This window comes from Manacus candei, unplaced genomic scaffold (genome assembly GCF_025592945.1).
Source record: "Manacus candei isolate 608988 ecotype Guabito, Panama unplaced genomic scaffold, ASM2559294v1 h1tg000009l, whole genome shotgun sequence".
Taxonomy (NCBI): domain Eukaryota; kingdom Metazoa; phylum Chordata; class Aves; order Passeriformes; family Pipridae; genus Manacus; species Manacus candei.
The window spans coordinates 3,102,714-3,125,173 of record NW_026138057.1 but is presented as its reverse complement, the minus strand read 5'-3'; the positions used below and the strand labels follow the sequence as shown (position 1 = coordinate 3,125,173).

At 44.3% G+C, this 22,460-nt stretch overlaps 2 protein-coding genes across 2 annotated transcripts in view; one reads left to right on the top strand and one right to left on the bottom strand.

The window, feature by feature from the left end:
- The window catches only part of LOC127466299 (keratin-associated protein 10-1-like), a 101,523-nt gene that overhangs the window by 23,089 nt on the left and 55,974 nt on the right, over positions 1 to 22,460 (bottom strand). The window lies entirely within an intron of this gene.
- On the top strand, positions 667 to 21,321 carry BUB1B (BUB1 mitotic checkpoint serine/threonine kinase B). Its single transcript, XM_051776260.1, is given in 24 exon segments — positions 667 to 768; positions 2,385 to 2,546; positions 2,898 to 2,957; positions 3,195 to 3,339; positions 4,113 to 4,309; positions 4,388 to 4,566; positions 4,682 to 4,875; positions 7,016 to 7,110; positions 8,918 to 9,141; positions 9,407 to 9,513; positions 9,796 to 9,893; positions 10,165 to 10,217; positions 10,675 to 10,776; positions 11,018 to 11,102; positions 11,480 to 11,582; positions 11,930 to 12,216; positions 13,138 to 13,325; positions 14,692 to 14,838; positions 14,944 to 15,056; positions 15,345 to 15,506; positions 16,199 to 16,341; positions 17,841 to 18,012; positions 18,387 to 18,493; positions 21,132 to 21,321. Coding segments are annotated over 23 exon segments (3,294 nt in total). The 5' UTR covers positions 667 to 768; positions 2,385 to 2,403.

Here is a 22,460-nt window from a genome sequence, read left to right as displayed (position 1 = left end):
TTTGATCACCTTCTCAGTAATAGCAGGCAGCTAATCTGTATTACTCACAGGATATTCCTGTCCAAGTCTAGGGAAATTTTTTTTGCAGCTGCCACATATTTCAGTTTTTGCAGATCTAGAATGCAGAAGAGAGCAAGACATCAGTATTTTTAAGACCCTGAAGATGTTGGATTTTATTAAGATCTCAACTTTCACTTAAAGTGAGATGAACGACCAGTCCCAACACATTCAGTTCCCTACAGGAACACAAGGTGATGCTGAAGAACAACTTGAAACTAGTGTAGGGAGCTGTTAATGCGCTTCCCTCCCCACTCCCCCTCGGTGAGGTTGTTAAACCTGAGTTCTCGACTGTACCACGTAAATAAGGGCTGGAAAAATTTGATTTCACTGGGGCAGTCACAGCTTCTCTGGACAACCTGTGGCAGGGCAGGGCAGGGCCTCACCTCCCGCACAGGGAGAAATTCCTTCCCAATATCCCATCTAAACCCACCCTCTGGCAGTGGGAAGCCATAATAATAAGATTAATTCTGAGGGAATAAATTATAAAACTATTTATTTCTCCCTGACGGAGTCGCCTGAAGGGAAACTACAGCTCCCGTGATGCCCCGCGGCGGCGGTGCGGAAACGAACCAATCAGGTGAGGGGGGCGCCGGGAGCGGCCAATGGGGAGAAGGTGGACGTTTGAATTTCGGGGCGGGCTGAGGCGGCGCTGCCGTTACTGCGCGAGGCTGAGGGGTACGAGCCGTGAGGGACGCGCGGAGCCGAAAGGTACGCGGGGCTCAGGGGACAGAGGGGCCCGGGACTGTGAGGGGTGCGCGGAGCCGAGAGGGGCTGAGGCGCCGAGGGGTGCGTGGGGGCTGTGAGGGGCTGAGGGGCGCGCGCGGAGCCATGAGGGGCTGAGGGGCGCGCGCGGAGCCGTGAGGGGCTGAGGGGCGCGCGCGGAGCCGTGAGGGGCTGAGGGGCGCGCGCGGAGCCGTGAGGGGCTGAGGGGCGCGCGCGGAGCCGTGAGGGGCTGAGGGGCGCGCGCGGAGCCGTGAGGGGCTGAGGGGCGCGCGCGGAGCCGTGAGGGGCTGAGGGGCGCGCGAGGCTGCGAGGGGGGAAAGGTGCGTGGGGCTGCGAGAGACTGAGGGGTACGGGGAGCTGTGAGGGGCGAGAGGGGCGCGGAGCCGTGAGCGGCTGAAGGGTGCGAGGTACGCGGGCTGAGGCGCCGAGGGGTGCGCGGAGCCGTGAGGGATGCGAGGTGCGTTGGGGCTGTGAGGGGCTGAGGGGTGCATGGGGCTGAGGGGCGCGCGGAGCCGTGAGGGGCGAGAGGGGCGCGGAGCCGTGAGGGGCTGAGGGTCGCGCGGAGCCCTGAGGGGCGCGCGGAGCTGCGGGCTGAGACCTCAGTTCTGAACTCTCATTCGCAGAATCTGCTTTGCTTTGTAAATTACTTGTTGGGGATAGTAAGTCGGGAAAAATACGACTGCAGACCGTAGTGGGATATTCGCGGGGAAGAACTTGACAGAGCGCAAGGTCCCCAGCTAATCGAGCAAAACATTAGGTCGGTGCTGTTACTCTGACCGGTCTTGTACGCGCGCTCAGCGCTCTGTTGCTGAGTGCTGTAGTTAATCTGGTAGCGCAGGGATTTTGCAGCAGGTTTTTTTTTCCCAGAACTGCGCATCTCTTTAGATATTAAAAGGACCGAGTTTTGGAAAAATCTGGCCGTGGGCTGATTCCGGCCGAGGCGGCCGTGAGGGGCCGAGGGCTGAGGGGAGCGCGGGGCCGCGGCGGCCCGGGGGGTTTCCCGGTGGTCTCTGGTGGTCGTTTGGAGCTCGAACTTTACTTGAACTTGAGCTGGTTACAGAGCACCTTCGTTCGGCATCTCTTGTCGGGAAACTGGATACTTGCGTTACCACTGCTTTAACTAAAGCATTCAGAAACTTGCCTTATTCCGCAACTACCTTAATAGAAATTTAGATTGTAAAGGCGGATAGAAAATCACCGAACAATGGAGAATTATTGCTCTCGCGCTGCTCGCAGGTGAAGAGCCACAGGGGCTCGGATGAACTCGGGTCCCCGCCCAGGCTCCCCCCGGGCGGAGGGTGTCAGTCTCGGGGCAGGGAAGGGAGCAATCCCCGGGAAGGGAAACGCCATCATCTGAGCGGCTTGCCCTGCAAACATTGCCTGCAGAGGTTCTTCATTGTTAGCATTGCCATTCGTTTCATGCAATTCCCACGGAAGGGAATTAAAACCCAAAGTCCCTCTAAGAGTTGGGCATGTAAACGGTGTGTTTTGACTGCGCAGTAAATTTGGCGTGAATGGGCTGATGAACGGCGGGCCTGTGAAGTTTCAGGTCTGTGTCCTGCAAACATGTGATGATGTTGTTGTTGTTGTTGTGAGCGCAGGGCTAAAGGAGCCGCCGTCATGTCCCAGGAGTGCGGCGATGAGTGGGAGCTGAGCAAGGAGAATGTGCAGCCCCTCAGGCAGGGGCGGGTGATGTCCAGCTTGCAGGAGGCGCTGGCTCAGCAGGACTCCTCCAGCCACACCGCTGTGCAGCTCAAAAAACAGTGGGTGATGTTATAACACCTCCTTTCCCCTTATATTCCTCCCTCCTCCTCCTCATTTTTCTCTGTCTTACTCAACTGTACTGATCTCATAAGCGTTAAAAAAGGCATAAAAGATGTTTAGTAGCTGATGTCTGTGCTACTGTCACACTCCAGGTGTTCAGAACTACTCGCTGTAGGTGCTGTGTGGTACAGACTGCAACTTTCAGGTTTGCAGTGGAGCATTTAAACAGCAAACACCAGGGAGATTGGGTTGTACTTTTAACTATAATAGTTAAGTCGTAGTTTACAGCGTGGAAAATGTATTTCCAGTGATACACATGTACTTATTGGATGGATAATTTTATCTTTTAGAGAATTTGAATCAGAAATCCGATTTTACTCAGGAGATGACCCTCTGGATGTGTGGGACCGGTGAGTTTCCGGTTTTTTTTTTTTTCAAAAAAAAAAAGTAGAAAGGTCAGATATCCTTGGAAAAGCAAGGGAAAAGCATTCTAATTTAGAAACTCATTCCAAGTTAAATTCTATAATAGTTTTTGAATAATGTGTTGTATTTCAATATTAATTTCAATTATTTTTTTTTCTAAATCCCCTTAGATTGTGCAGAAACTTATTCTGAACTGACTTCCTCTGCATATCTTCCATCTGTAGGTACATCAAGTGGACAGAGCAGACCTTCCCCCAGGGTGGGAAAGATGGAAATCTGGCAGCAGTTTTGGAAAGGGCAGTGAAAGCCCTCAATGAGCAGCAGCGATACTACAAAGACCCTCGTTATCTTAATCTCTGGCTCAAGTTTGTGAGTATTTTCTTAATCTCTCTTGGGTCTGCTTTTCCCGGGGACTTGTGGTGTCATCTGCACAAAACTAAGCTGATTTTTGTGACAGCAGAGGCAAAGGATGTTGTACAACAGGTGCAATATTAGAAGTATCCCTCTGCAAACATATTACTTTTGAATTTCACTTATTGTTTTTGATGGGATCTTGAGACCTTCTTTAGAGTTGTTATCTTTGGACAGCTACAAACTCCAGAAGCTTTGTTTTGGAAAAGCTGGTTTGACTAAGTAGAGCTCAAATAATGATTTAAAGAGAAAGGAAAGTGATTTAAAGATATATTTTAGGTGTTATATCTGCCCTACCAGTTACTTTAGCTTCTATTGTCTTGTATCCACATCCTGTATTTGAGCCAAACCAAGCTGAGCGTGTTCTTGTCCCTCCCTGTCTCTCCATTGCTGTAATTTTTGTTGTTCTCATCTTTTTAAAGCAGCTTTTCTCCAGGTTTAGCTTCCTGAGCTGATTTACCAGTTCCAAAACTGGCAAGGAATATGCTGTGCTTTATCTAAAGCTGAAATAACTGTTCTCAGGAATGCTAATATGACATAGGTCAATCACTGAATTACCTCAGATTAAAAAAAAATAAAATCTAGGAAGTGGTTGCATGTCCTGGCCTTACAGCTGCTCCTCTCAGACTTGTACTGAAATCAGGGGGGTCTGGCTGGAGGCATCAGAATGCAGATTTCTGACTTGGACCCCTTTGCAATCCCGTGGGATCACTGACCTGGGCTTGTTTCAGGGCAATTGCTGCCACGAGCCCTTGGATCTGTACAGTTACCTGCGCAGCCAGGAGATTGGCACCACGCTGGCACTGCTCTACATCACCTGGGCAGAGGCACTGGAGGCCAGAGGGAACTTCAAGAAAGCAGATCTGATATTCCAGGAAGGGCTTCAGCGCAAGGCTGAGCCTTTGGACAAACTGCAGTCCCATCACAGGTGAGGGAACAGCTTACTCTGAGGTGCTTCCCTGGGTACCTGGACAAGGTTATGCTGACTTGTCCGATGTTTTTCTAGGCAGTTTCAGGCCCGCGTTTCTCGGCAGGCACTACTGGCACTTGAGGAAAGTCCAGATGGAAAAGATACAGGTCTGCTGGAAATTGCAGAGCCTCAGAGAAGCTCATTGGCAGATCTCAAAGGCAGGGGGAAGAAAAAAGTGAGAGCACCCATTAGTCGTGTGGGAGATGCAGTTAAAGGTACATTCAAGAGCTGAAACCACCTGTTATTGGAAGAGTTGCATCTTTTTGTTGTGGACTTTGCAATTGAATGTGATCGTTAAAGGTTAATTTGCATAAATCTTCTTGCCTATAGCCACAAACCCAAACAGAAGCGTCCAGCCTCAAACTCCTCTGCAGCTTTCAAATACTCCGAGTTTTGCCGTGTTTGATGAAAATTCAGCGTCTGTAGATGAGATTCCCACACTTACAGCACAGTCATGGGCAGCACCTCCAGCTCCCAGGGCCAAGGAGAATGAACTCAGTGCAGGACCTTGGAACTCTGGCAGGGTAAGGAATCTTGGAATAGACTGGGAAAAGAAAAGAAGGTGTATGTAAGCTGATGACTTCTGATCCCTGACAAAGGTCATATCTTTCTCCCTTGCCTAGGGTTTGTGTCTAATAGTAAATACAGATTTTATAACAGAATCATAGCATCCCAGAATGGTTTGGGTTGGAAAGGACCTTAGAGCTCAGCCAGTCCCACCCCTGGCCATGGGCAGGGACACCTTCCTCTAGCCCAGGTTGCTCCAAGCCCCATCCAACCTGGCCTTGGACACTTCCAGGGATGGGACAGCCACAGCTTCTCTGAGCAACCTGTGCCAGGGTCTCAGCACCCTCATAGGGAGGAATTCCTTCCCAATATCTCATCCAAACCCACCTTCCTTGGGCTGAAAGCCATTCCCCCTTGTCCTATCACTCCAGGCCCTCTCTTTCCGAAGACTCTCTGGCTATGCATAACCTATTCAAGTTTAGCAAGTATAAATTACTAGAAGAAGTTTAAAAAACTCTCTAGAATTATTATATCAAGTAATTATATTTCTTGCAAACTAGAAAAATTGGTAGAGATGGCCTGCCAAGCTGTTTGGAGGTCAGAAAAGGAATGTGAGAGGGGGATTCTCTGAGAAGGAAGAGTAAGAGTCAAATTATGTTGTAAAATACCACCTGAAGGAAGAACTTGTTGCCTGCCTTACAAAAATAAGGCATGTGCAGCATTCTGCACATCTGAAGTGCTTGTGAGGAAAACAGCAGAGTGGAGATCAAAAGAATTGCAGAACTGCTATATCAGTGGGATATTTGTCCTGACAGTGGGATGACAGAAAGTAGGTTCCAGTGGTTTAAACTAATGCAGAGGACAGGAAAAGAAAGAGCTGTGCTCAGGTGTTTTAGCTCTTCTAGGGAAGAGATCCAAGACATTATCTGAAGGGAATTAATCCTGCAAAATGAAGTTTGTTGTTAGGTGCTCAGATAACCCCCAGTGTTCCCCCGTTCTTTGTACCTTCGAGAGGAAGAACAGAAAGTAATCAGGTGATAAAAATATTTTAGATTTCTCAATATAGAAGTTGTTACAAGTGAAGCTTAGGAACAAAAGCTAGGATGAGGGGAGGTATGCAAATAGGCTGAAATTCAGGGGAACTCCAGGAATATTACTCCCAGATACAAAGCAATTTGATTAAATGAACGGAAAAGTTCAGTAAATCACAGGTTTAATTTAGCTTGAGAAGAATGAGGAGGAATTATTAATGTAGAACTTCTTTTATCAGTTGCTTAGGGCTGCTGAACACATTCATTCTGGTCTCCAAATGCTTCTGTATATCTTTTAATGTCTGGCCTTAGAATTCTCTCTGTTCTCCCCTTAATGAAATTTGTTAGATTTAATTAAAAAAATAAAATATCCTGCTACTAGAAGAAGAGTTGAGGATGTTTAATTCCCCTTCACTCAAGGGTAGGGAAGGAATAACCTTTGGTGAAGGCTTTGAGATATTAAAACCTGCACAGAGGAAAGAAGCTTCTCTAATTGCTGATGTGAAGATGGCTGAATAAACAGTTTGGGAAACTTCTTGTGCTGAAGGGTCACAGGGAGTTCAAATCAGCAGATGAGAGGAGTGTGTTGTCAGACTAAACTCTGTTCTCTTAGGTAATGGACCTCAGAAACAGTTAAGGGATTTTTGTGGTGTTGGAATGGCCTCTGAAAGGAAAATTTTAAAAACCCCAAGTCTGAAGGTCCTTGGTTGACAGGAGAAGGAATATTGTAATACAACTGGGACAATTTTAGTTGGAAAATGAGGACTGAAGCATCTGTGGAAAACAGACAAAGAGAAACTGGAATACCCACCTTGACCAGAATAACATTCCCTCTCTCTCTATATGTGTATACCTATAATATTCCCTCAGAATAACAGAAACTGGGATGGTGAGGTCACGTGGGAGGAGTGTCTTGCTTTTTAGGTGCCAGTGTTCAGCTGATGGGTTGTAACTATTTATGTGTCAGAATGGCAAGAATCTTGGAAAAGTCTATTAGGTTTGATTCTTTTATATAACAAACCCTCCAGAGGAGCAGAACAGCAGGCAAAGGGAGCTGCAGAGTGCAGAGAGGTGTGCAGTGCCCACATGAACGTTGCAGCTGTTAACAGTGCCCTTCCTCCCTCAGCGTCCTCGCAGCGCCTCCAACCCTGGCGTGGCAGTGCCCGGCCCCCTGCCCAGCTTCACCCCCTACGTGGACGAGTCAGCTCAGCCTCAAATGATGTGAGTCTTGAGCTGGAGATGGGAACTGCCTTTGGAACTCTAAAAGCTCTTTCCTAAAATTCTGACTTGTTTCGCCAAGTAGCCAAGCCTCTAGAGCTACAGGAATTTAAAAATCCATCAGCCTGGAAGCAATCAGTGCTGCAGCTTGATGGCAGAGGCTCCAGCAGAGGTTGCATAAGGACATGGGAAGTGTTCAGCCAGCACTGCTCATGATGTGGGAGCCCATGTCATATTTATATGTGCTAATTAGTCTAATAGCTTATCTCGGTGTGTTTGCACAAACCCACAGGTCCCTGTCTTAGGGTGCCCTTTGCTGTGGAACAACCTCAAATCGAGGCAGACTTAGGGCTGTTTTTCTGTCTTGGGAGCTCTGTGCTCAGCATATCTGGAATTTTATTCTGAAACAAGCTATCAGAGTTGCCATGACAACAGTGTTGCTTAGGTCGTGGAGGAGTGAGTATGCTGCTTTGCCTGAAATTACCTTCCTGCTTGTGCAGTCTCCCTGAAATTCTAATAAATCCCAGGAGATGGGGTGGTTTTGTTAGAGCAAAGGACTTTTTTTTTTTTTTTTGCAAAGTTGCTCTACCTTTCTATGGCTAATGATGGCCAGGGAATACACAGGCTCTTCCTGAGAGAGAAGTGGAAAAGACAATTTGGTATTGCAGTTTCCACAGCTCTGAATTGATAGAATCAAAGACTGCTGAGACGTGGTGAACAGCATGGATTGTTCCTGTGGGTTTTGTATGTTCCATGTGGACTGCAGAATAGCTCTGACCAAGGACATGCCATAGTTGGGTTGAAGAATCTGTAAAAAAATAAATTTCTGTTTAAAGTATTTCTTGCTCCTGAAAGTTAGTGATACCACGGAATGAAATCTCTTGGCATGCTGGTCTCTGAGATGAAGATTTGTTACTTACTTTAGCTCTTTATCCCAGGGAGAGGGAAGGAGTGGGTGGAACTGAACATTATGTAAATTAGCTCTAAGCAACTCAGGCAGAGGCTTTGTATGCAGTTTTATATAATGTAGCTGAATGTTTAAAAGTAGATGTTTTTTTTCTGCCTTGGAGTCCATTTCCTCATGATACCATGGTCACCAGCCAAGTCATGTCTGAAAGCGTTGTGTTGAAACTGGGTGAACATGATGCAAACCATGCCCTCAGCTGCCATCCAGAGGTCTGGGCAGAAGGACCCTGTAGTGATCTTGGTAATGAGCCTCCAGATTCCCCAAAAAAGCTTTAAAAACCCAAACATGAGAAGCACCTCTTTGCCTCATGATCTCCCATATAGTGAAAGGGCTGGGAGTCCCTTCACACGCAAACCAAAATGGATCTCTTGGAGCTGTGCATAGGGCTTTCTTTGGATCTGCTTACCCAGACCACAGCTAACCCAGTTTTTAAGGTCAGTTGTTCAGGTCATCTTTTACTGAGGCACAGCTGAGTCAGTCCAGCTGGAATGCTGCTGCCTGTAAAGCTGTACCAGTGTTGGTTCCTCTCTCCTGACATTACTGGGTAGTGCTTTGAGAAAGCCCTTTCATGCTAAGGAATTGTGACTGGACCTTATTAACTGTTTGGGATTGATTGTTGTTTGTTTTGCTTTTTTTATTTATTACCCCGTTTGGAGTTGTGTGCTGGCCTTTCATCTGCTATCATTCCAGTTTTCTGCTTTATTTTTTCTAACAACAGATCATAAGGTCTTTACACTGTTCCACAACCAGACTCTGAAATCAGCCCTGTTGTCTCCTGTGCCTGCTTTTCTGTGCTACAGTGAAGTTCCCCAGAAGCCCAGTAACAAATTCCCGGTTTTCCAGGACTCCGTGCAAAATCGAGCCCAGCATAAACCGCGTGTTGAGCGCTCGCAAACCCGAGAAGGAGGACCCGCTGCAGCGAGTGCAGCACCATCAGCAGGACACTCAGGAGCAGAGGGAGGTGGTGATGTACTGCAAGGACAAGGTTTATGCTGGAGTCGATGAATTCTCGTTGGAAGAGATTCGAGCTGAAATCTACAGGAAGAAAGCGAAAAAGAAAACTGAAGGTGTGTTTCAAAATGGGCTGAAATAAGTAAGGCTTTCAGAGATGGGATCATAACATTATATTTGCTGCTCTCTGTTGTTGCAGCTGCTTTTCTTTTTCTACTGGAAGAGTTGTTTAACTGCTCTGAGGTACACAGACAGTAACATATCTGACAGCTTTGCATTCAAGCTGTGGAACAGGGAAAGACCCCTTTACAAATAATTTAGGCTTTAGCCACCAACTGTATGTTAAATATGCATTGGGCCTTACAAGCTTTTCTTCCTTAGAGGAAATGCAAGCCATAGCACAGAAGAAGGAAGAAATACAAAGGCAAATTGAGGAGCTGGAGAAGAAATTGAAAGAAGATGACAAGCAGCAACAACCACGTGAACAGGTATTGTCCTCACTTAACTATTCTTTTACAAATGGCTGCTTACCTATGTCTGTAACTAAAATCTCCTGTGAACGTTATACAGGGTTGCAAAGAGTAAAATTTTGTAACTACACTATGCAACAAAAATGGACTTTGTTTCATGACAGTAAACTAAGTACCAATAAAAATGGCTAAAGACAACTAATGACCCACACAGGATTATCACAGTAATAGTTTTGGAACCTTTTTTCATGGCTTGTGATTCCATCCCTGTAGAACCAAAACACGGTTTTGTTTCTATAGGCAGCAGAGATAAGGGAAGCTTTGGCACCTTTGGGACCGCAAGGATTTACTTCTTCCAGTGCAACAGAAGTTGGGGAGAAGCAGCTTCAGTGGCAAAGGTAATAGAGGGTTTTCTTTGCCAGCAACGAGAAGGTTTGTGGGGATAAGTCAGGAGTAACATGGATCACTACCAGCCTGTTTCTGCAGGCAGAGTGGAACAGACTCCTCTGTCAGCCTGCAGCCAGGATCTGCCCTCTCTCTCTCTCTCAATATTTTTGATTATGGGATCTTAACTTCTTAAGGTAGCATATGTTGCCTTTTTTATGGAGTTTACTTCTGTTTTGTGAAGGTCTGTAACGTATAAGAAACAAGTTTATATCTTTTTTGCAGTGAGTTCCGTGTCTGTGAAGATACTCAGCTACATAAACCATCTTGTCCTGAGGGTAAGTGTTAAATTTTTTTTACCATTAAGGAGAAGGCTTTGTAAAAAGGGGAAGTGTTTTTTATATGAATAGCAAGACTGCAGCAAACTAAAAACAAAAGCCTAGGTGGGTTAAAAGAATGAAAAAGAGAAGGTTCTATGAGTGCCTTTAACCATATTCAGCAGGTTGAGTATCTGAGGCCAGAGAATGTCACTGTTTGAAAGGACATTTGAGCAGAAGAGCTTTTTGCTTTCAATAGCTGGAGAGCTTTATTCAAGCTTTCACATTGGCAGTCCTACTAAAATCTCAAAAGAGTTTAATGCTACCATCAGATTGTTACTATCTTAAGTCCTTTTGCTCAGAGGATTCTCTGGAGGAATACAACCAGAAGTTGTGTATTTTTCTCTTGGGGAAGTTTTGTTGTTGGGAAGGATGTGTGCTGAAAAACGTACTTTTGACCCGAATTAACTGTTGACAGAGGTTATCCCGACTCCTGATGTACCCCCAGACACCCACAGTGGAAATGTGCTTTTAGACCCTGAGGAGGAACAGAGAGATGAGGCCAGCCTTCCAAAAGAAGGTACCAATTCTGATACAGTCTAAAAGGAGCAAGCCAGCTCACATAATATGGTGGTAAAGGTGTGGTTCAGTAATGGGACAAAACCAAGGCTTTTTTAATGGGGTTCCTTAAATGCCAGTTCTGTAATTTCCTGCTAGGACCAGCATTTTTTAAATCGTGTATTAAATATTTTAAGTAGTGTTGGATACACTGTTGTGGAAAAACTGTTGATATGACAGAGCCTCTTGGTTTTTCTTTACAGATGTAGGTCTGCTTCCCCCACTGGCTCCTGCTCCGTTTTTCTCTATATTTGATGAATCCTCTACTTTAACAAATCAGAATATAAGGTAGAAATATTCAAGACCTAGACTTCAGAGGGAGGGAACACCTGAAATATCAAACCATTTTCTGTAGCTTCTGAAATAACTGTTTCTTGCAAGGGTGTGGGGTGGCATTTTGTTTTGTTTATATTGCTATTTTTTATTTCATTACTCAGAGTCCATGATGAGGAAATACTCTTCTGTTGCTCTTCCTCAACCTAGAACTTTTTAAACTGCTATGTAAACTTTCTTCATTTTGGAGAGTTGTATAAATTGCAGTTAACTGGCAGTTCTGTACTAGAAAAAGATAGATTGAAATTGTCAGTAGATAAAACTCTTGAGGAATCTGTTGAAGACTGGAATCTGCTCTAACAAGTATTTAATTGAATGTAACTTTATCTTAGTTGTTCTGCAGATCAGACCCAGCCAAGTGCCCGTCGCCCACTCGCTGTTCGTAAACCTTTGGCCTCTCTGACAGCAAAGGAAAACGTCTCCCCAGAAGCCTGTGTAAGGAGGAGCCAGCACTGCCTGTCCTGCTGGACACACTGACCTGATGTGCAATAAGCAGGGATTCCAAACTGCTGTCTGGCATGGCAGGACTTGAATTGGGGCATGTTGAGATTATACTGGCAATTCATGTTTTTATTAGGCTTTAGGGTGGGCAATAAGGAGATGATGGTAGGGAGTCTTCCAAAATTTAGGCAAGGCATTAGCGGCCAGAGTGTCAGATACATCTTGGAAGGTTTTTGGGTGGAAGAAAGGGGAGAGAGAAATATTCACCTTTTAAATAAATTAAAGAAAAAAATGTCGTAAAATGTACAGGCTTTTCACTGTCTCTTCCTGCTTTTTTTAAGGATGAGCTGAATGGAATCGAACCTTTGACTGAGGATGCAATAGTGACAGGCTCCTACAAGAACAAACCCCTTTGTGCCAACCCAGAGGACACGTGTGACTTTAACAGGGCTGCCCACCTGGCCTCGACGCCCTTTCACGGGCTGGGGGCTCAGAGGGTCCCAGCTCCTGCTTTCTCCCAGAGTGGCCTGAAGGAGGATAGTCCAGAATCCAAGAGTGCACCTCTGGAGCAGGAAACGCTGGTGTGTGAGGGAGCGTACAGGGAAGCTCTGTGTGTAAATAAACTGAGGTAATTAACAGCAAAGTACCTCAAGCCCCTTATCCTGCGTGTCTTTCACAGTTGTGGTTTTATTGTGGTTCTGTTGCTGAAGAAACAGCTTTCTGAATAGACCAGGATATTCCAAGGACAGCCATTTTCCTAGCTTAGGGTCTACTCTGCCTTGAGCAGATCCAAGAGGTAAGAGCAAGCCCACTTGGCTTTTCAGCATTACTGCTCTGGGCCTTAACTCCATGCTTTTACCAAATAGCTTGCAAAGTAATTAATAAATGCATTCTGTCTTGGTTATCAGTCATGAAAAGCAGAATCATCAGTTCCTTCCATACTTCTAGGTTTCTGCAGTTATTTTAAGTATATAAGATGCATCTGGTGACTATAATTTAGTTCTTCTACAGAGGAGGGAAGGTGGAGAGAAGAAAAAACTGGCAAACAACCTTCTTTTTTATCCTTGTAAACCAAAAAAGCATCTTATATGGGGGTTTCTTAATTTAGAGCTGAGTTGGTTTTGCTGGCTGTTAGTATGTAAACACATATACCACGCCAAAGGTGTTTGTTTACTTGGGAAGCTCCCTGGAAACCATGCTGATTATAATTAGGCAGAGTTATTTCCCACCCAACCCTTCACTGCTTTAAAAGCACTGACATTTGGTAGCAAGACGAGGAATAAATATTCAGTATGTCTTCTATGGTAGCAGTCAGATTTAGTGGAAGAGGAGATAAAAAGTCATCTGTAGACTAAGATTCCGAGTATAAACAATCATCAAAGCCAGAATGAAGCACTGACATGACTTTTGGTTTTCCACTGAGGATGGGAAAGGATTTCTTTGTTAATTAAATGTGGAAGTGCACGGTATCCTCTCCTGCTCACTGGGCTGGCACTATCTGGAACCTGTATGTTCTGGCAGTCTGAATAGCTGATGACTTTATTTCCAGCCCAATCATGGAAACAAGCCTGGAAGACACTCGCTCGTCAGGTTCCTCAGTCTCAGGAGGTTCTCTGTCCTCTGTGACACAAACATCTGCTATTAAATACCTGCGTATCCCTGAGAAACTGGAGCTGGCTCAGAGCCTGCCTGCTGAAACAGGTCCTGGTGCTGGAGGTGTCTGTGGAAACGCTCCTGGTTAGTACTAAACCAAGTTTCACTCACAACAAATAACTTGCAGCTGTCACTAAACATGTTTCTTCTTGTCCTTCCTATATCCCACTGTGCTTCCTGTGTGTCTCCCATTGCTGTGACTTGTGCCTGAACTTGTGTCCCTTGTGGGAAGCAGCAGAGAGGTGCAGTACAGAATGCTTGTCAGCATCCAAAACATGGAAATATTAAGGGGACAGAAGTTATTAAGGTAGTAAAACCAGGGAGTGTGTAGGAATAATGGAGTCAAATTCTGAAAGGAAAAGTTGGGACTGGAGGGCAGTGAGAACTTCTAAGACAGCTTTGTTTTGGTTTGTCTTGGTTTTTTCTCTGTAATGATACCGTGTCTCTCCTGGTGTGCTGATAACTACTACTTTGAAAAAGGGGAATTTGAAATCTAGTGAAAGTTGCAGAATTTTGGTGTAAATTTGCACTTTTAACTGCACTGTAAAGTGTGGTGCTGTTTCACAGTACATTTCTTATTCCTATTGAAGGAAAACAATACTGGTACTTGAATAGTCAATTTATTTTTCTTCTAGCTAAAAGCACTTGTTTTTCTCTGTTCTGAATATTTATATTACAGTTAGAACAGGAATGGTCACAAAAGGCCTTTGAAATCTGGCCTATAGAATTAGGTGTATGTGGCATGATGGTTTTTCAAGGTGTTTAAACTGCTTTAACTCCTTTGATTTTGACTTATGATACTTTAATTAGAATTGTGTATCTGAAAATTCTCAGTGTATCTACTCTGGAGAAGAATGTTCTTGTGTGCCTGTAGACTATTTTGTGATGAAGCATGCTTGGGACCTGGAATGAAAATACAATTCCTACATGGAATTATCTTATGTGTCTTCCAGGAGGTAAAAGACACGAAATTTTTAATATTGCAGTGAGCAACAGTGTTGGAGTCCAACTTTGTTTTCCTTTTCTTCCATAAAACCCTTGCTGTAATTAAAGGACTGAATTTCACTAAACCCCTTCATTTGAAAATCCTAAACTGATCACTTACTCTGGACACAGATTTAAAACAAGGAGTGTTGATTTGCAGAATGAGTTTGACTTCTGCTGTGGCTGAATTAATTCAGAGCTTTGTCTCTTGTGGAAGATATATTTTGCATGATGCTACAGGAGACTCCTTGAGACGTGAGTCTGTGAGGTGGTTGTAAAGAGGAGTGTCACATTCACTTCACAAACTGTTGGGAAGAGGTGAATTGACTTGCTGGAAGGTGAACAGTAAATCAGAATGTGGACAGAAAGCTTCCAGTATCCGGGGTACTTTTACTGACAGAGGTAATCCAATGGCAGAGACTCATTACTGAGTTTCAGCTCACCTTGCTGTTCCTTGCCTTCACAGGGGATGATGTGGCTCAGTTCCTGGGGAGTGCTGAGCAGCAGAAAAAGCTGTTGGATCCTGTGCCAGAATCACTGGCTGCTTCTCCAGATTTTTACTTGGAGCCTGGAGCTCTGCCTGGCATGGAGGTTGAGAAGGACATTGAGCTGGGTAGGTGTGCCAGAGCCTCTGCAGTGCAGGGGATCTGTTTGTGTTCTCGTCGGGTTGAACTGTGGTTCTGCTGTGACAGCTCATGAATGTAAACTTTGATCCCAGGGCATGAGACTTACTGCATCAAATGGGAATACTGGAACAATGAAGACTACAAAATGTTTTTTGCTGTTCCAGCTAACCTTTTCCAGTTGGATGCAAAGGGATTTGCAATAAAGGTAACACATGCGATGGTTATTGTACAAGAATTGTGAAACGGTAAAATCTCATCCATTAATACATAAAATGTAGTAAGTCTGGCCTTCATTTCTGAATTCCATACATGAAGTTTGCTACTTCGAGTCCTATTTCTAATTGTGGGTATAGATTAAAAGTTTCTGGCTGTGGAAAACGTCTTCCTTAGTAAAGTGGGAGAGGGGAAAAAAAAAAGGCTGAGAAGAATACGAAGATGAATAATTTTCATTTTATTCCAAAAATAAATGTTCTTCTTACATACCTTGTTGTAGGTGTATTCTCAGCCTGTGCCTTGGGATTTTTATATCACCCTTGAGTTACAGAGGCGTTTGAAGGCTGACTTTGACCAGAGCTTCAGTGAGAGCTGCAGCTGCCACCTGTACCGGGATGGCTGTGTCGTGGTGCACAGGGACATCAACCGCTTCACGCTCGGGGTCAGTACGGGCTGGAGGACACAGGGGCTCTTGCCTGGGCACAGTAGTGACTTTGGCTGAAGAGCTTCCCCTGGTTAATCCTGCAATCTGGATCCTCTGGGTCTTATCCATATGCAAATCAGGGCTGTCTGTTATAGCCTCCTCCCTTGGGTTTGGTTTCTCATCTGTAGATCATGTGCTTCTCAGATGATGATCTTGAACAAATTTTTCACATTTTCTGTCTTTGTGAATGATAAAGGACCTGAGCCAAGAACCACATGTTATTCCAAACAAGATTTGCACCTAAAACTGTTGTTTAACTTCACCTGTTTCAATAAGTTCCTATCTGCTATAGCAAGGTCATAGTGTTTAATGTCTTGCTGAAGGATTTACATTTTAAATGAAGTCTTGTGAGTGCATTTTGAATTGTTGTGTATAAATAGGATAGAAATTAAATAGTGATTTCAATTTTGAGTTCAATTTTCTCCTCCTGATCTTTTGTCCACTTTTGAATAATAATAATGTCTCCTAGGAGCTCATGGCTCTTGTAATTCTGTGTGGGCTGATCATGGGCAAAATCTGATTATACTGAATTTAGGGTGGGACTGTTATCTCTGTGCAGATGAGTAATGAAAAAAAAAGGTGAGCTATAAATACTTGACCTAATCTAAGGTAGAATGGCCCAGAGATCCATGTTTACTGTCTCTTTCCAGGATGTTATCCGTGGCCGCAAGTCCATCACGGAGGAAGTCATCTTCCTGGTTGTTTATAATCTTCTGGGTGTGGTAGAGAAGCTGCACAAGGCTGAGATTGTCCATGGAGATCTGAGACCAGAGGTGTTCTTTCTGGGAGACAGGTTTGTCTCTGTGTGTGGCTATGGGGGTACAGAACACTCACTGCAGCTACAGCTCTCGTGCTGCTCTCATTTCTCCTCCTTAGCTGAGGTACTGGTTTGGCAGTCCAGGTATTTTAGGCTCCAGCATATTCTGGAAACAGTGAAAACACTTTGTTTAGGAATAAACCTTTCTGTAGAAGGTTTACACAGTGATGTTGTAAAACTCGTGCTAAGCAAAATGGTGTTGCTATTGCCTGTGTTTTCAAGCTTCTACTTTACCGGACGTTTAGTGCACTGGACCTCTAACTGGATATGGTAACTTGCCTCTGGTTTTACATATCTGAAAACCAGGGAATTAGAAGACAAAGGACAGGTGGGACTGGAATATCCAGACACCCTTAAACAGACTGCTCAGCTTCCTCTGCAGTCCAGCTTGTCCCTTGATGCACAGATCGAGTTTTCTTCTTGAAGCTCTTTCCCATATTATGTTAACAAAGTCTCATATCCCATGGAATGTGATCTGTGAACTAAGTGTGGGAAGCCAGTAACCAGAATGTCTAATGAATCAGGTAGAATTCCATTACATAAATTCACTGAGGCTGTTCTTAGTTATCCCTGATATGTTATAAATAGCTATTAACTTTAAATTTACTTAGAGCTTGCAGTCATCTAACATGCACACCCCCAAGATTTTTTATTTAGAATTTCTTTGTGATTATTTTATTAATAACTTATTTATATTATTTACTTAATTGTAAATTACATACATACACACTGAAGTTCTTATATTTTCTTCACACCCTACAATGGGTTGTCTTGCACATGCCTTAGGGTACTGCATGCTATTTTGGAAGTCACTGATCTAACAGTGGCTTGATGGGCTTGGATATCTTCTGCTGGATTTCTCTGTGGCAAATAAAACACCCCCAGCTGCCAAAAAGTTAGGATAGTGGTTTGGGTTTTTTAAGATAACTAAAGGACAAGTGCACAGTATAAATTAAAAAATATGCTCAGCACACAAATCTGTAAGAAGAATAGTAGTGAGAGCTGTGGTCTGTGGATTGTGTTGGCTTGGCAGTCCTCGATACAGATAGTCCTCCCTGCCCTTCTTGTTTGTCCTCCCTCGCCTCTAGACCAGGAAAGGTTTGTTAAAGCATTATCAAGCTTAATTGTTTTTTGTATGAAGCGTTCTGAGATCCTGAAGGAGAGGGATGAGTGCTAAGCACTGCACTATTGTCCTATTGCACAGACTGTGCTTGGATAACTGTGACCAATATTAAAACAGCAGCATCCTCAACTCTTTGGCCTTTCCCATGGGTCACTGGAGACTCCAGTGTCACCCCTGGCTCCCGGCTGCCAGCTGCTCCTGTCCAGGGGCAGCCCTTGCAGCAGTTCTGAAGGCAGCCATCAGAGGGGAGCATTGACATGGCTAAGACTCACCTTCACTGCACTGTTAAATTAATTACAGAAAGAAAAAGTTTGTTGGATTGTCTTGTGCTTCACGTGCTTCCTCTGCTCAGGATCTGTGATGCCTTTGCTAACGAGGACATGGCCAGTGCTCTGAAGGTGGTGGATTTCTCTCACAGCCTGGATTTGAGGTTGCAGTCTCCAGTGAGCTTGTGCAACAGCTTTCCCATATCTCAGACCCCTCACGGGCAGCAGCTTCTGGCAGCAAGTTCTCTTCCTTATCAGGTGAGTCTCTGTTTAGCAGGACATCTTAGTTTCTGTGTTTCCTTTGCAAAATCTATTTCCTTAGGCTGCAATTTTCAAGTGCTGTGGAAAGCTCTGACCAGTAAATACTGAATTTGACACCTGATAGAATCTTTGGCATTAAGTGAAGGGGACTAGCAGCACTGTTGAGTGTCTGTGACTACTGTATTTATCTAGAAACCTACAATAAAAACAGAATTTTATTTCTTGAAGTTTTCTTGCTTAACAGTCTCTGGAAGATTCTGGTGCAAAGACCAATCCAGACTTAAATGTGTGAAAGCACCAAAAGCAGAAAGCTGTAATGGATTGCAGAAAGTGACAGGCATTGAACTTTGTGATGTTTGTTGTGATTACAGGTAGACTTGGTTGGCATTGCAGATATAGTCCATTTGATGCTGTTTGGGGATCATATCCAGGTCTATCAGGAGAATTCCATCTGGAAAATCAGCCAAAACTTACCAAAGTAAGTCTTTTTGCAGAGGAGGCTGCTGGGAAAGAACAGACATCTAACTTCATTTTCCTTATAGTGGTACCATCCTCAGAGCTTAGAACACACAACTTGGGGCTGTTGCTGCCCAAAAGTGTTAGTTCTGTGAAGCTGTTGGACTTGTTCACTGGTGGCCTCAGTGCTTAGGAGACAACTTTAAGCTGAATACGAACAGTCCAGTGAAGATGATTTTGCTTTTTCCATCCTTTCGGACCACACTGCCTTAGTCTCTCTCTTTGCACCTCACAGCCCAAGCTTGGAAAAGCTGATAAGTGGGTGGGTGGTGAGGGAAAAGAAAAGATCCCATGAGCATGTTGCTCTAGGAGTGGATTTAGTTTGGTTTGCTCTTTTTTCATTCTGCTGAGACACTGAGGCCAGGGTTGTCTGTAACAGTAGCAGAAACAATATACGTGCCAGGAAGGAAAAGAATTTACAACTGTCATTTAAGATGCAAGTGCAAACAGCTTCTTGGAAGCTGCTGTTTGTCCTCAGGTATTAATTGCTACTGCTCTCTTTTAGCCACGTGTTTGGGCTGTTAAGATTGCTCTGCCTTCCTCTGCCCTTTTTTGGTTCCTAGACTTGTTCATGTTCTTAGTCACATCCTGCAGCATCCTCTGCCTTGGCATTTCATAAGGATTTTCCAGAACTCTCCCCCCCAGGACAGCAACTGCTGTGTTCAGGGTCACAGATACTGACTGGTTGCACTGCCTGTGTGGATACACTCCTGAAAGCACTTCCTTAAGGAAACCTTGTGCCAGTGTGGAGCTGTCCAGTTCCCTAGCAACCTGCACTGCTCTCACCTCCCAGCTGCTTGTGTTCAGCCTTTGGAAAAAGCCTCATGGGCTGCTGTGTACAGGGGGGAAATGCCTTTTGTTTTCTTTACTAGTTTTCTAACTGATTCTTTTTTAATTCTGCAAGAGATTACACTGAGCTACTGCAGATGAAACCACACAAGGCATGTTGAGTTGAGAAGGTTGGAAAATGGTGTTGGGGACCTGATCAGGATGTGGGTATGGGAAAAATAGCAATAACTGTTGGGATAACTGGAGCAGGAGGAATAGTAAGTCTGAATTTGGAAGGATAGGGCTGGAGTTTGGAGGGGAGGGGTCAATTGGAAAGGAATTGCAGTAAGAGCTGGTGACACTGGATCAAAAAAATTACGATTCTGATAGAGGTAGAATTTTGAGGGAGACGTGGGCAGAAGAGGAGTGAGGCCTGGAAAGGGCTAGAGGAGATGAAGGAAGAAGCTGAGCATGAGTTCTGTGGAGCTGGAACCAGGCTGCAATGGCTCAGTGCTCACCTGGGTGCATCAGTTCATAACTTGGGAGTTATAAGGAATTTCTTTTCCATCCTGTCTTGTGCTTTGCTTCTGAAAGTGATAGAGATTTAGGGAAAGGTGAATGTAATTCTGATCAAGTTGCTTTTTTCATCTCCGAGTATCACTAGAGGGCTGGCAGCCTGGTTTTCAGGGGAGGGGTTTTACCATTATTAAAGAATGGATTTGGGGATGTTTCAGTTCCCAGAGTCTTTTTAGTTTTTCTATTTTTGCTATACTGTTTTAGGAAACTTCATCTGTGCAAGTTTGTGAGGTAGGATATAGAAGCTCTGTTTGAATTTTTAGGACTCTTTTTGTTACTCCTTACTTTTGAACTCCTTAGACCTCCTTACCAACTCTTAATCTCTTCTGCTATGCCTCTTACTCATCTAAGCCCACGAAGAAAATGGCCTCAAGTCTCGCATATTTTTTGCTGGGTTAGGTTCTGCATGACTTAATTATTTTAGCAAATATAAGAGTTACTAGTGTAATTGTACAGGCTGGATTCCTTCTGAGACTCTGGCTGCTGCTGTTTGGTGAGTCACTTATATAAAGCAGAGGCAGATAGTTTGTTCCCAAGCCACTGTACCTCCTGGCTCGGGGGAGAAAGTGCTGCAGTACTCAGTAGCAGTGCAAGACTGAAGAACAAAGGGTTAGCTCTGATATCAGTTTGCCAAGACTTAAATGAGTCACTTAACCTTTTTATTCATGTTGTGTGGGTACATCTGGGAGAGAGGGGGTTTATTCCTGTGAATTGTCTCTGAAATGTTATCTATACAGAACTCTGGCAGATGGAAGGCAGGGAAAAAAACAAAGTAAAACTGGCTGTAAAACATCTTTTAAAAAATTATTTTATTTCTCTTGTAGCTTTCCTTTAATATTGCCTTGTTAACTTAGCTTGCAAGTGGGGAAAAAAGATTTACCTCTGCCCCTTCTTCCTGAAAGGATTCTGCCAAGTTTGTTGGTTCAAAACTGTTCCTGGTAACTCCTTTAAATGCCAGGTGCTGTGGCTCAGTGTGAATGGGGATAGCGCTCAGGTGCACTAAAAGAGGTACCAGCACAAACAGGGGGGTTTAGATGTGTGTGATTCCTATCCAGAAGCTTCCTGGGGAAAGAGCAAGGGGCCCATGCATATGCAATGAACAACACACTCCTAGTTTGCCTTGACTGGAATGACTATTTCAGGGGTGGATCTCCCGGGATGTTTAGTGCTGAATATAAATGCAGACCCTGACAGACGTGTGTGTGTTTGTGTGTGTGTGTGTACTATTCCACTGAACACTGCTCTGTTTGTTTTAGGACTGTTGACAGTGATTTCTGGAGTAAACTTTTTGGGAGAATTCTGAATGCAGATGGTAAGTCCACAGCGCCTCTGCTGCGGGAGTTGAGAGAGGAAATCGGTGACATGTTTGACAGCTGTTTCCAAGAACGACTTTGTGAGTCCTTAGCTGCCCTGGGAGTAACCTTCCTCCTCTAGAACTTCCTGTGACTTCATAGAGGACAAACACACCTTGTATTATAGAGAAGAATTTGTTGTTGATTTCTTATTTATTTTTTTCCGATGTAAGCATGACAGCGATTGCAGCTGTGTCTGCAGTGCTTCACATGGGACTTGCTAAAGGATGTTTCTGTTGCATCAGTGCCCAGATCACTTAAGAGGCTTAGGAGGTTAACCTGTGTCTGAGCAGTTTGCCAGAGAAAATTGTTTGTCATGTCTGCCCCCTGCCCTTGTACAGCTCCTTCAAGATGTGTTTCATACCTGGTTCACACCGTGCTCTTTGGAATGGCTTTGTCCTGCGTTCAGTTGGCCTTTCAATTAGTGTTTGATCGATAAAGTTGTCTTTTGAGAGCAACTTGATCACATTAAACACTGCTGTCAGATGGTTTTGAAAGACTGGGTTTAGTGCTGGAGCTGCTGGGGATGTTTTGTGGCTGCTGGATACAAGAGACCCCGTTTGGTGGCTCATAACCACGTGGCATTTCCTGGACACTGGAACATAACCTGGATGGTTCTACTTGGAATGTGCTCTCATGGATGGTTGTCATAAGAAAAAGTAGATGAAGACATGAGTGGAAAAGCCACATACTTAATTTTGGCTTCTTAAGGCATTTTGTTTACTTTTGCAAGGGCTGCAGTTCCTGATTGGATTTGAGCATCCTCCAGAAATCTCCCTGAAGTCTCAATTTGCCATAAATGAAGTGTTTGCAGGTTTTTGTGCGAGGTTTTGTGGATAGATATTTGTGTTAACCTTTTATACACTGTATTACTGAAACCAATAAAAAGGCTTAATTTTATTCAAGACAACAGAATTTACATGATCCAAACCCAACATACTATGTAGTTTAAATGCAGAGAAACTCCTCAGACTTGGCATTTACTTCCTCACAGCTTCTGCCACGCATGAAAGTGAGAGCACACAACTGCTTCACCAGGAACTTTCATCTCCCTGAAAAGCCAGACTGGCTGGGTTCTTTCATTTGGTTCAATTGTCCAGCTATGGTTCTGTTGATTGTCCTGTTTGTGTTGTCTCCAAATTCTGTTCTGGAACTTAATTCTGTTTTTTTTTTCACATGGCTACAAGCCACCTTGTTTCCAGTTTTTTTCTGTGTATTCCAGCACTACTCCTC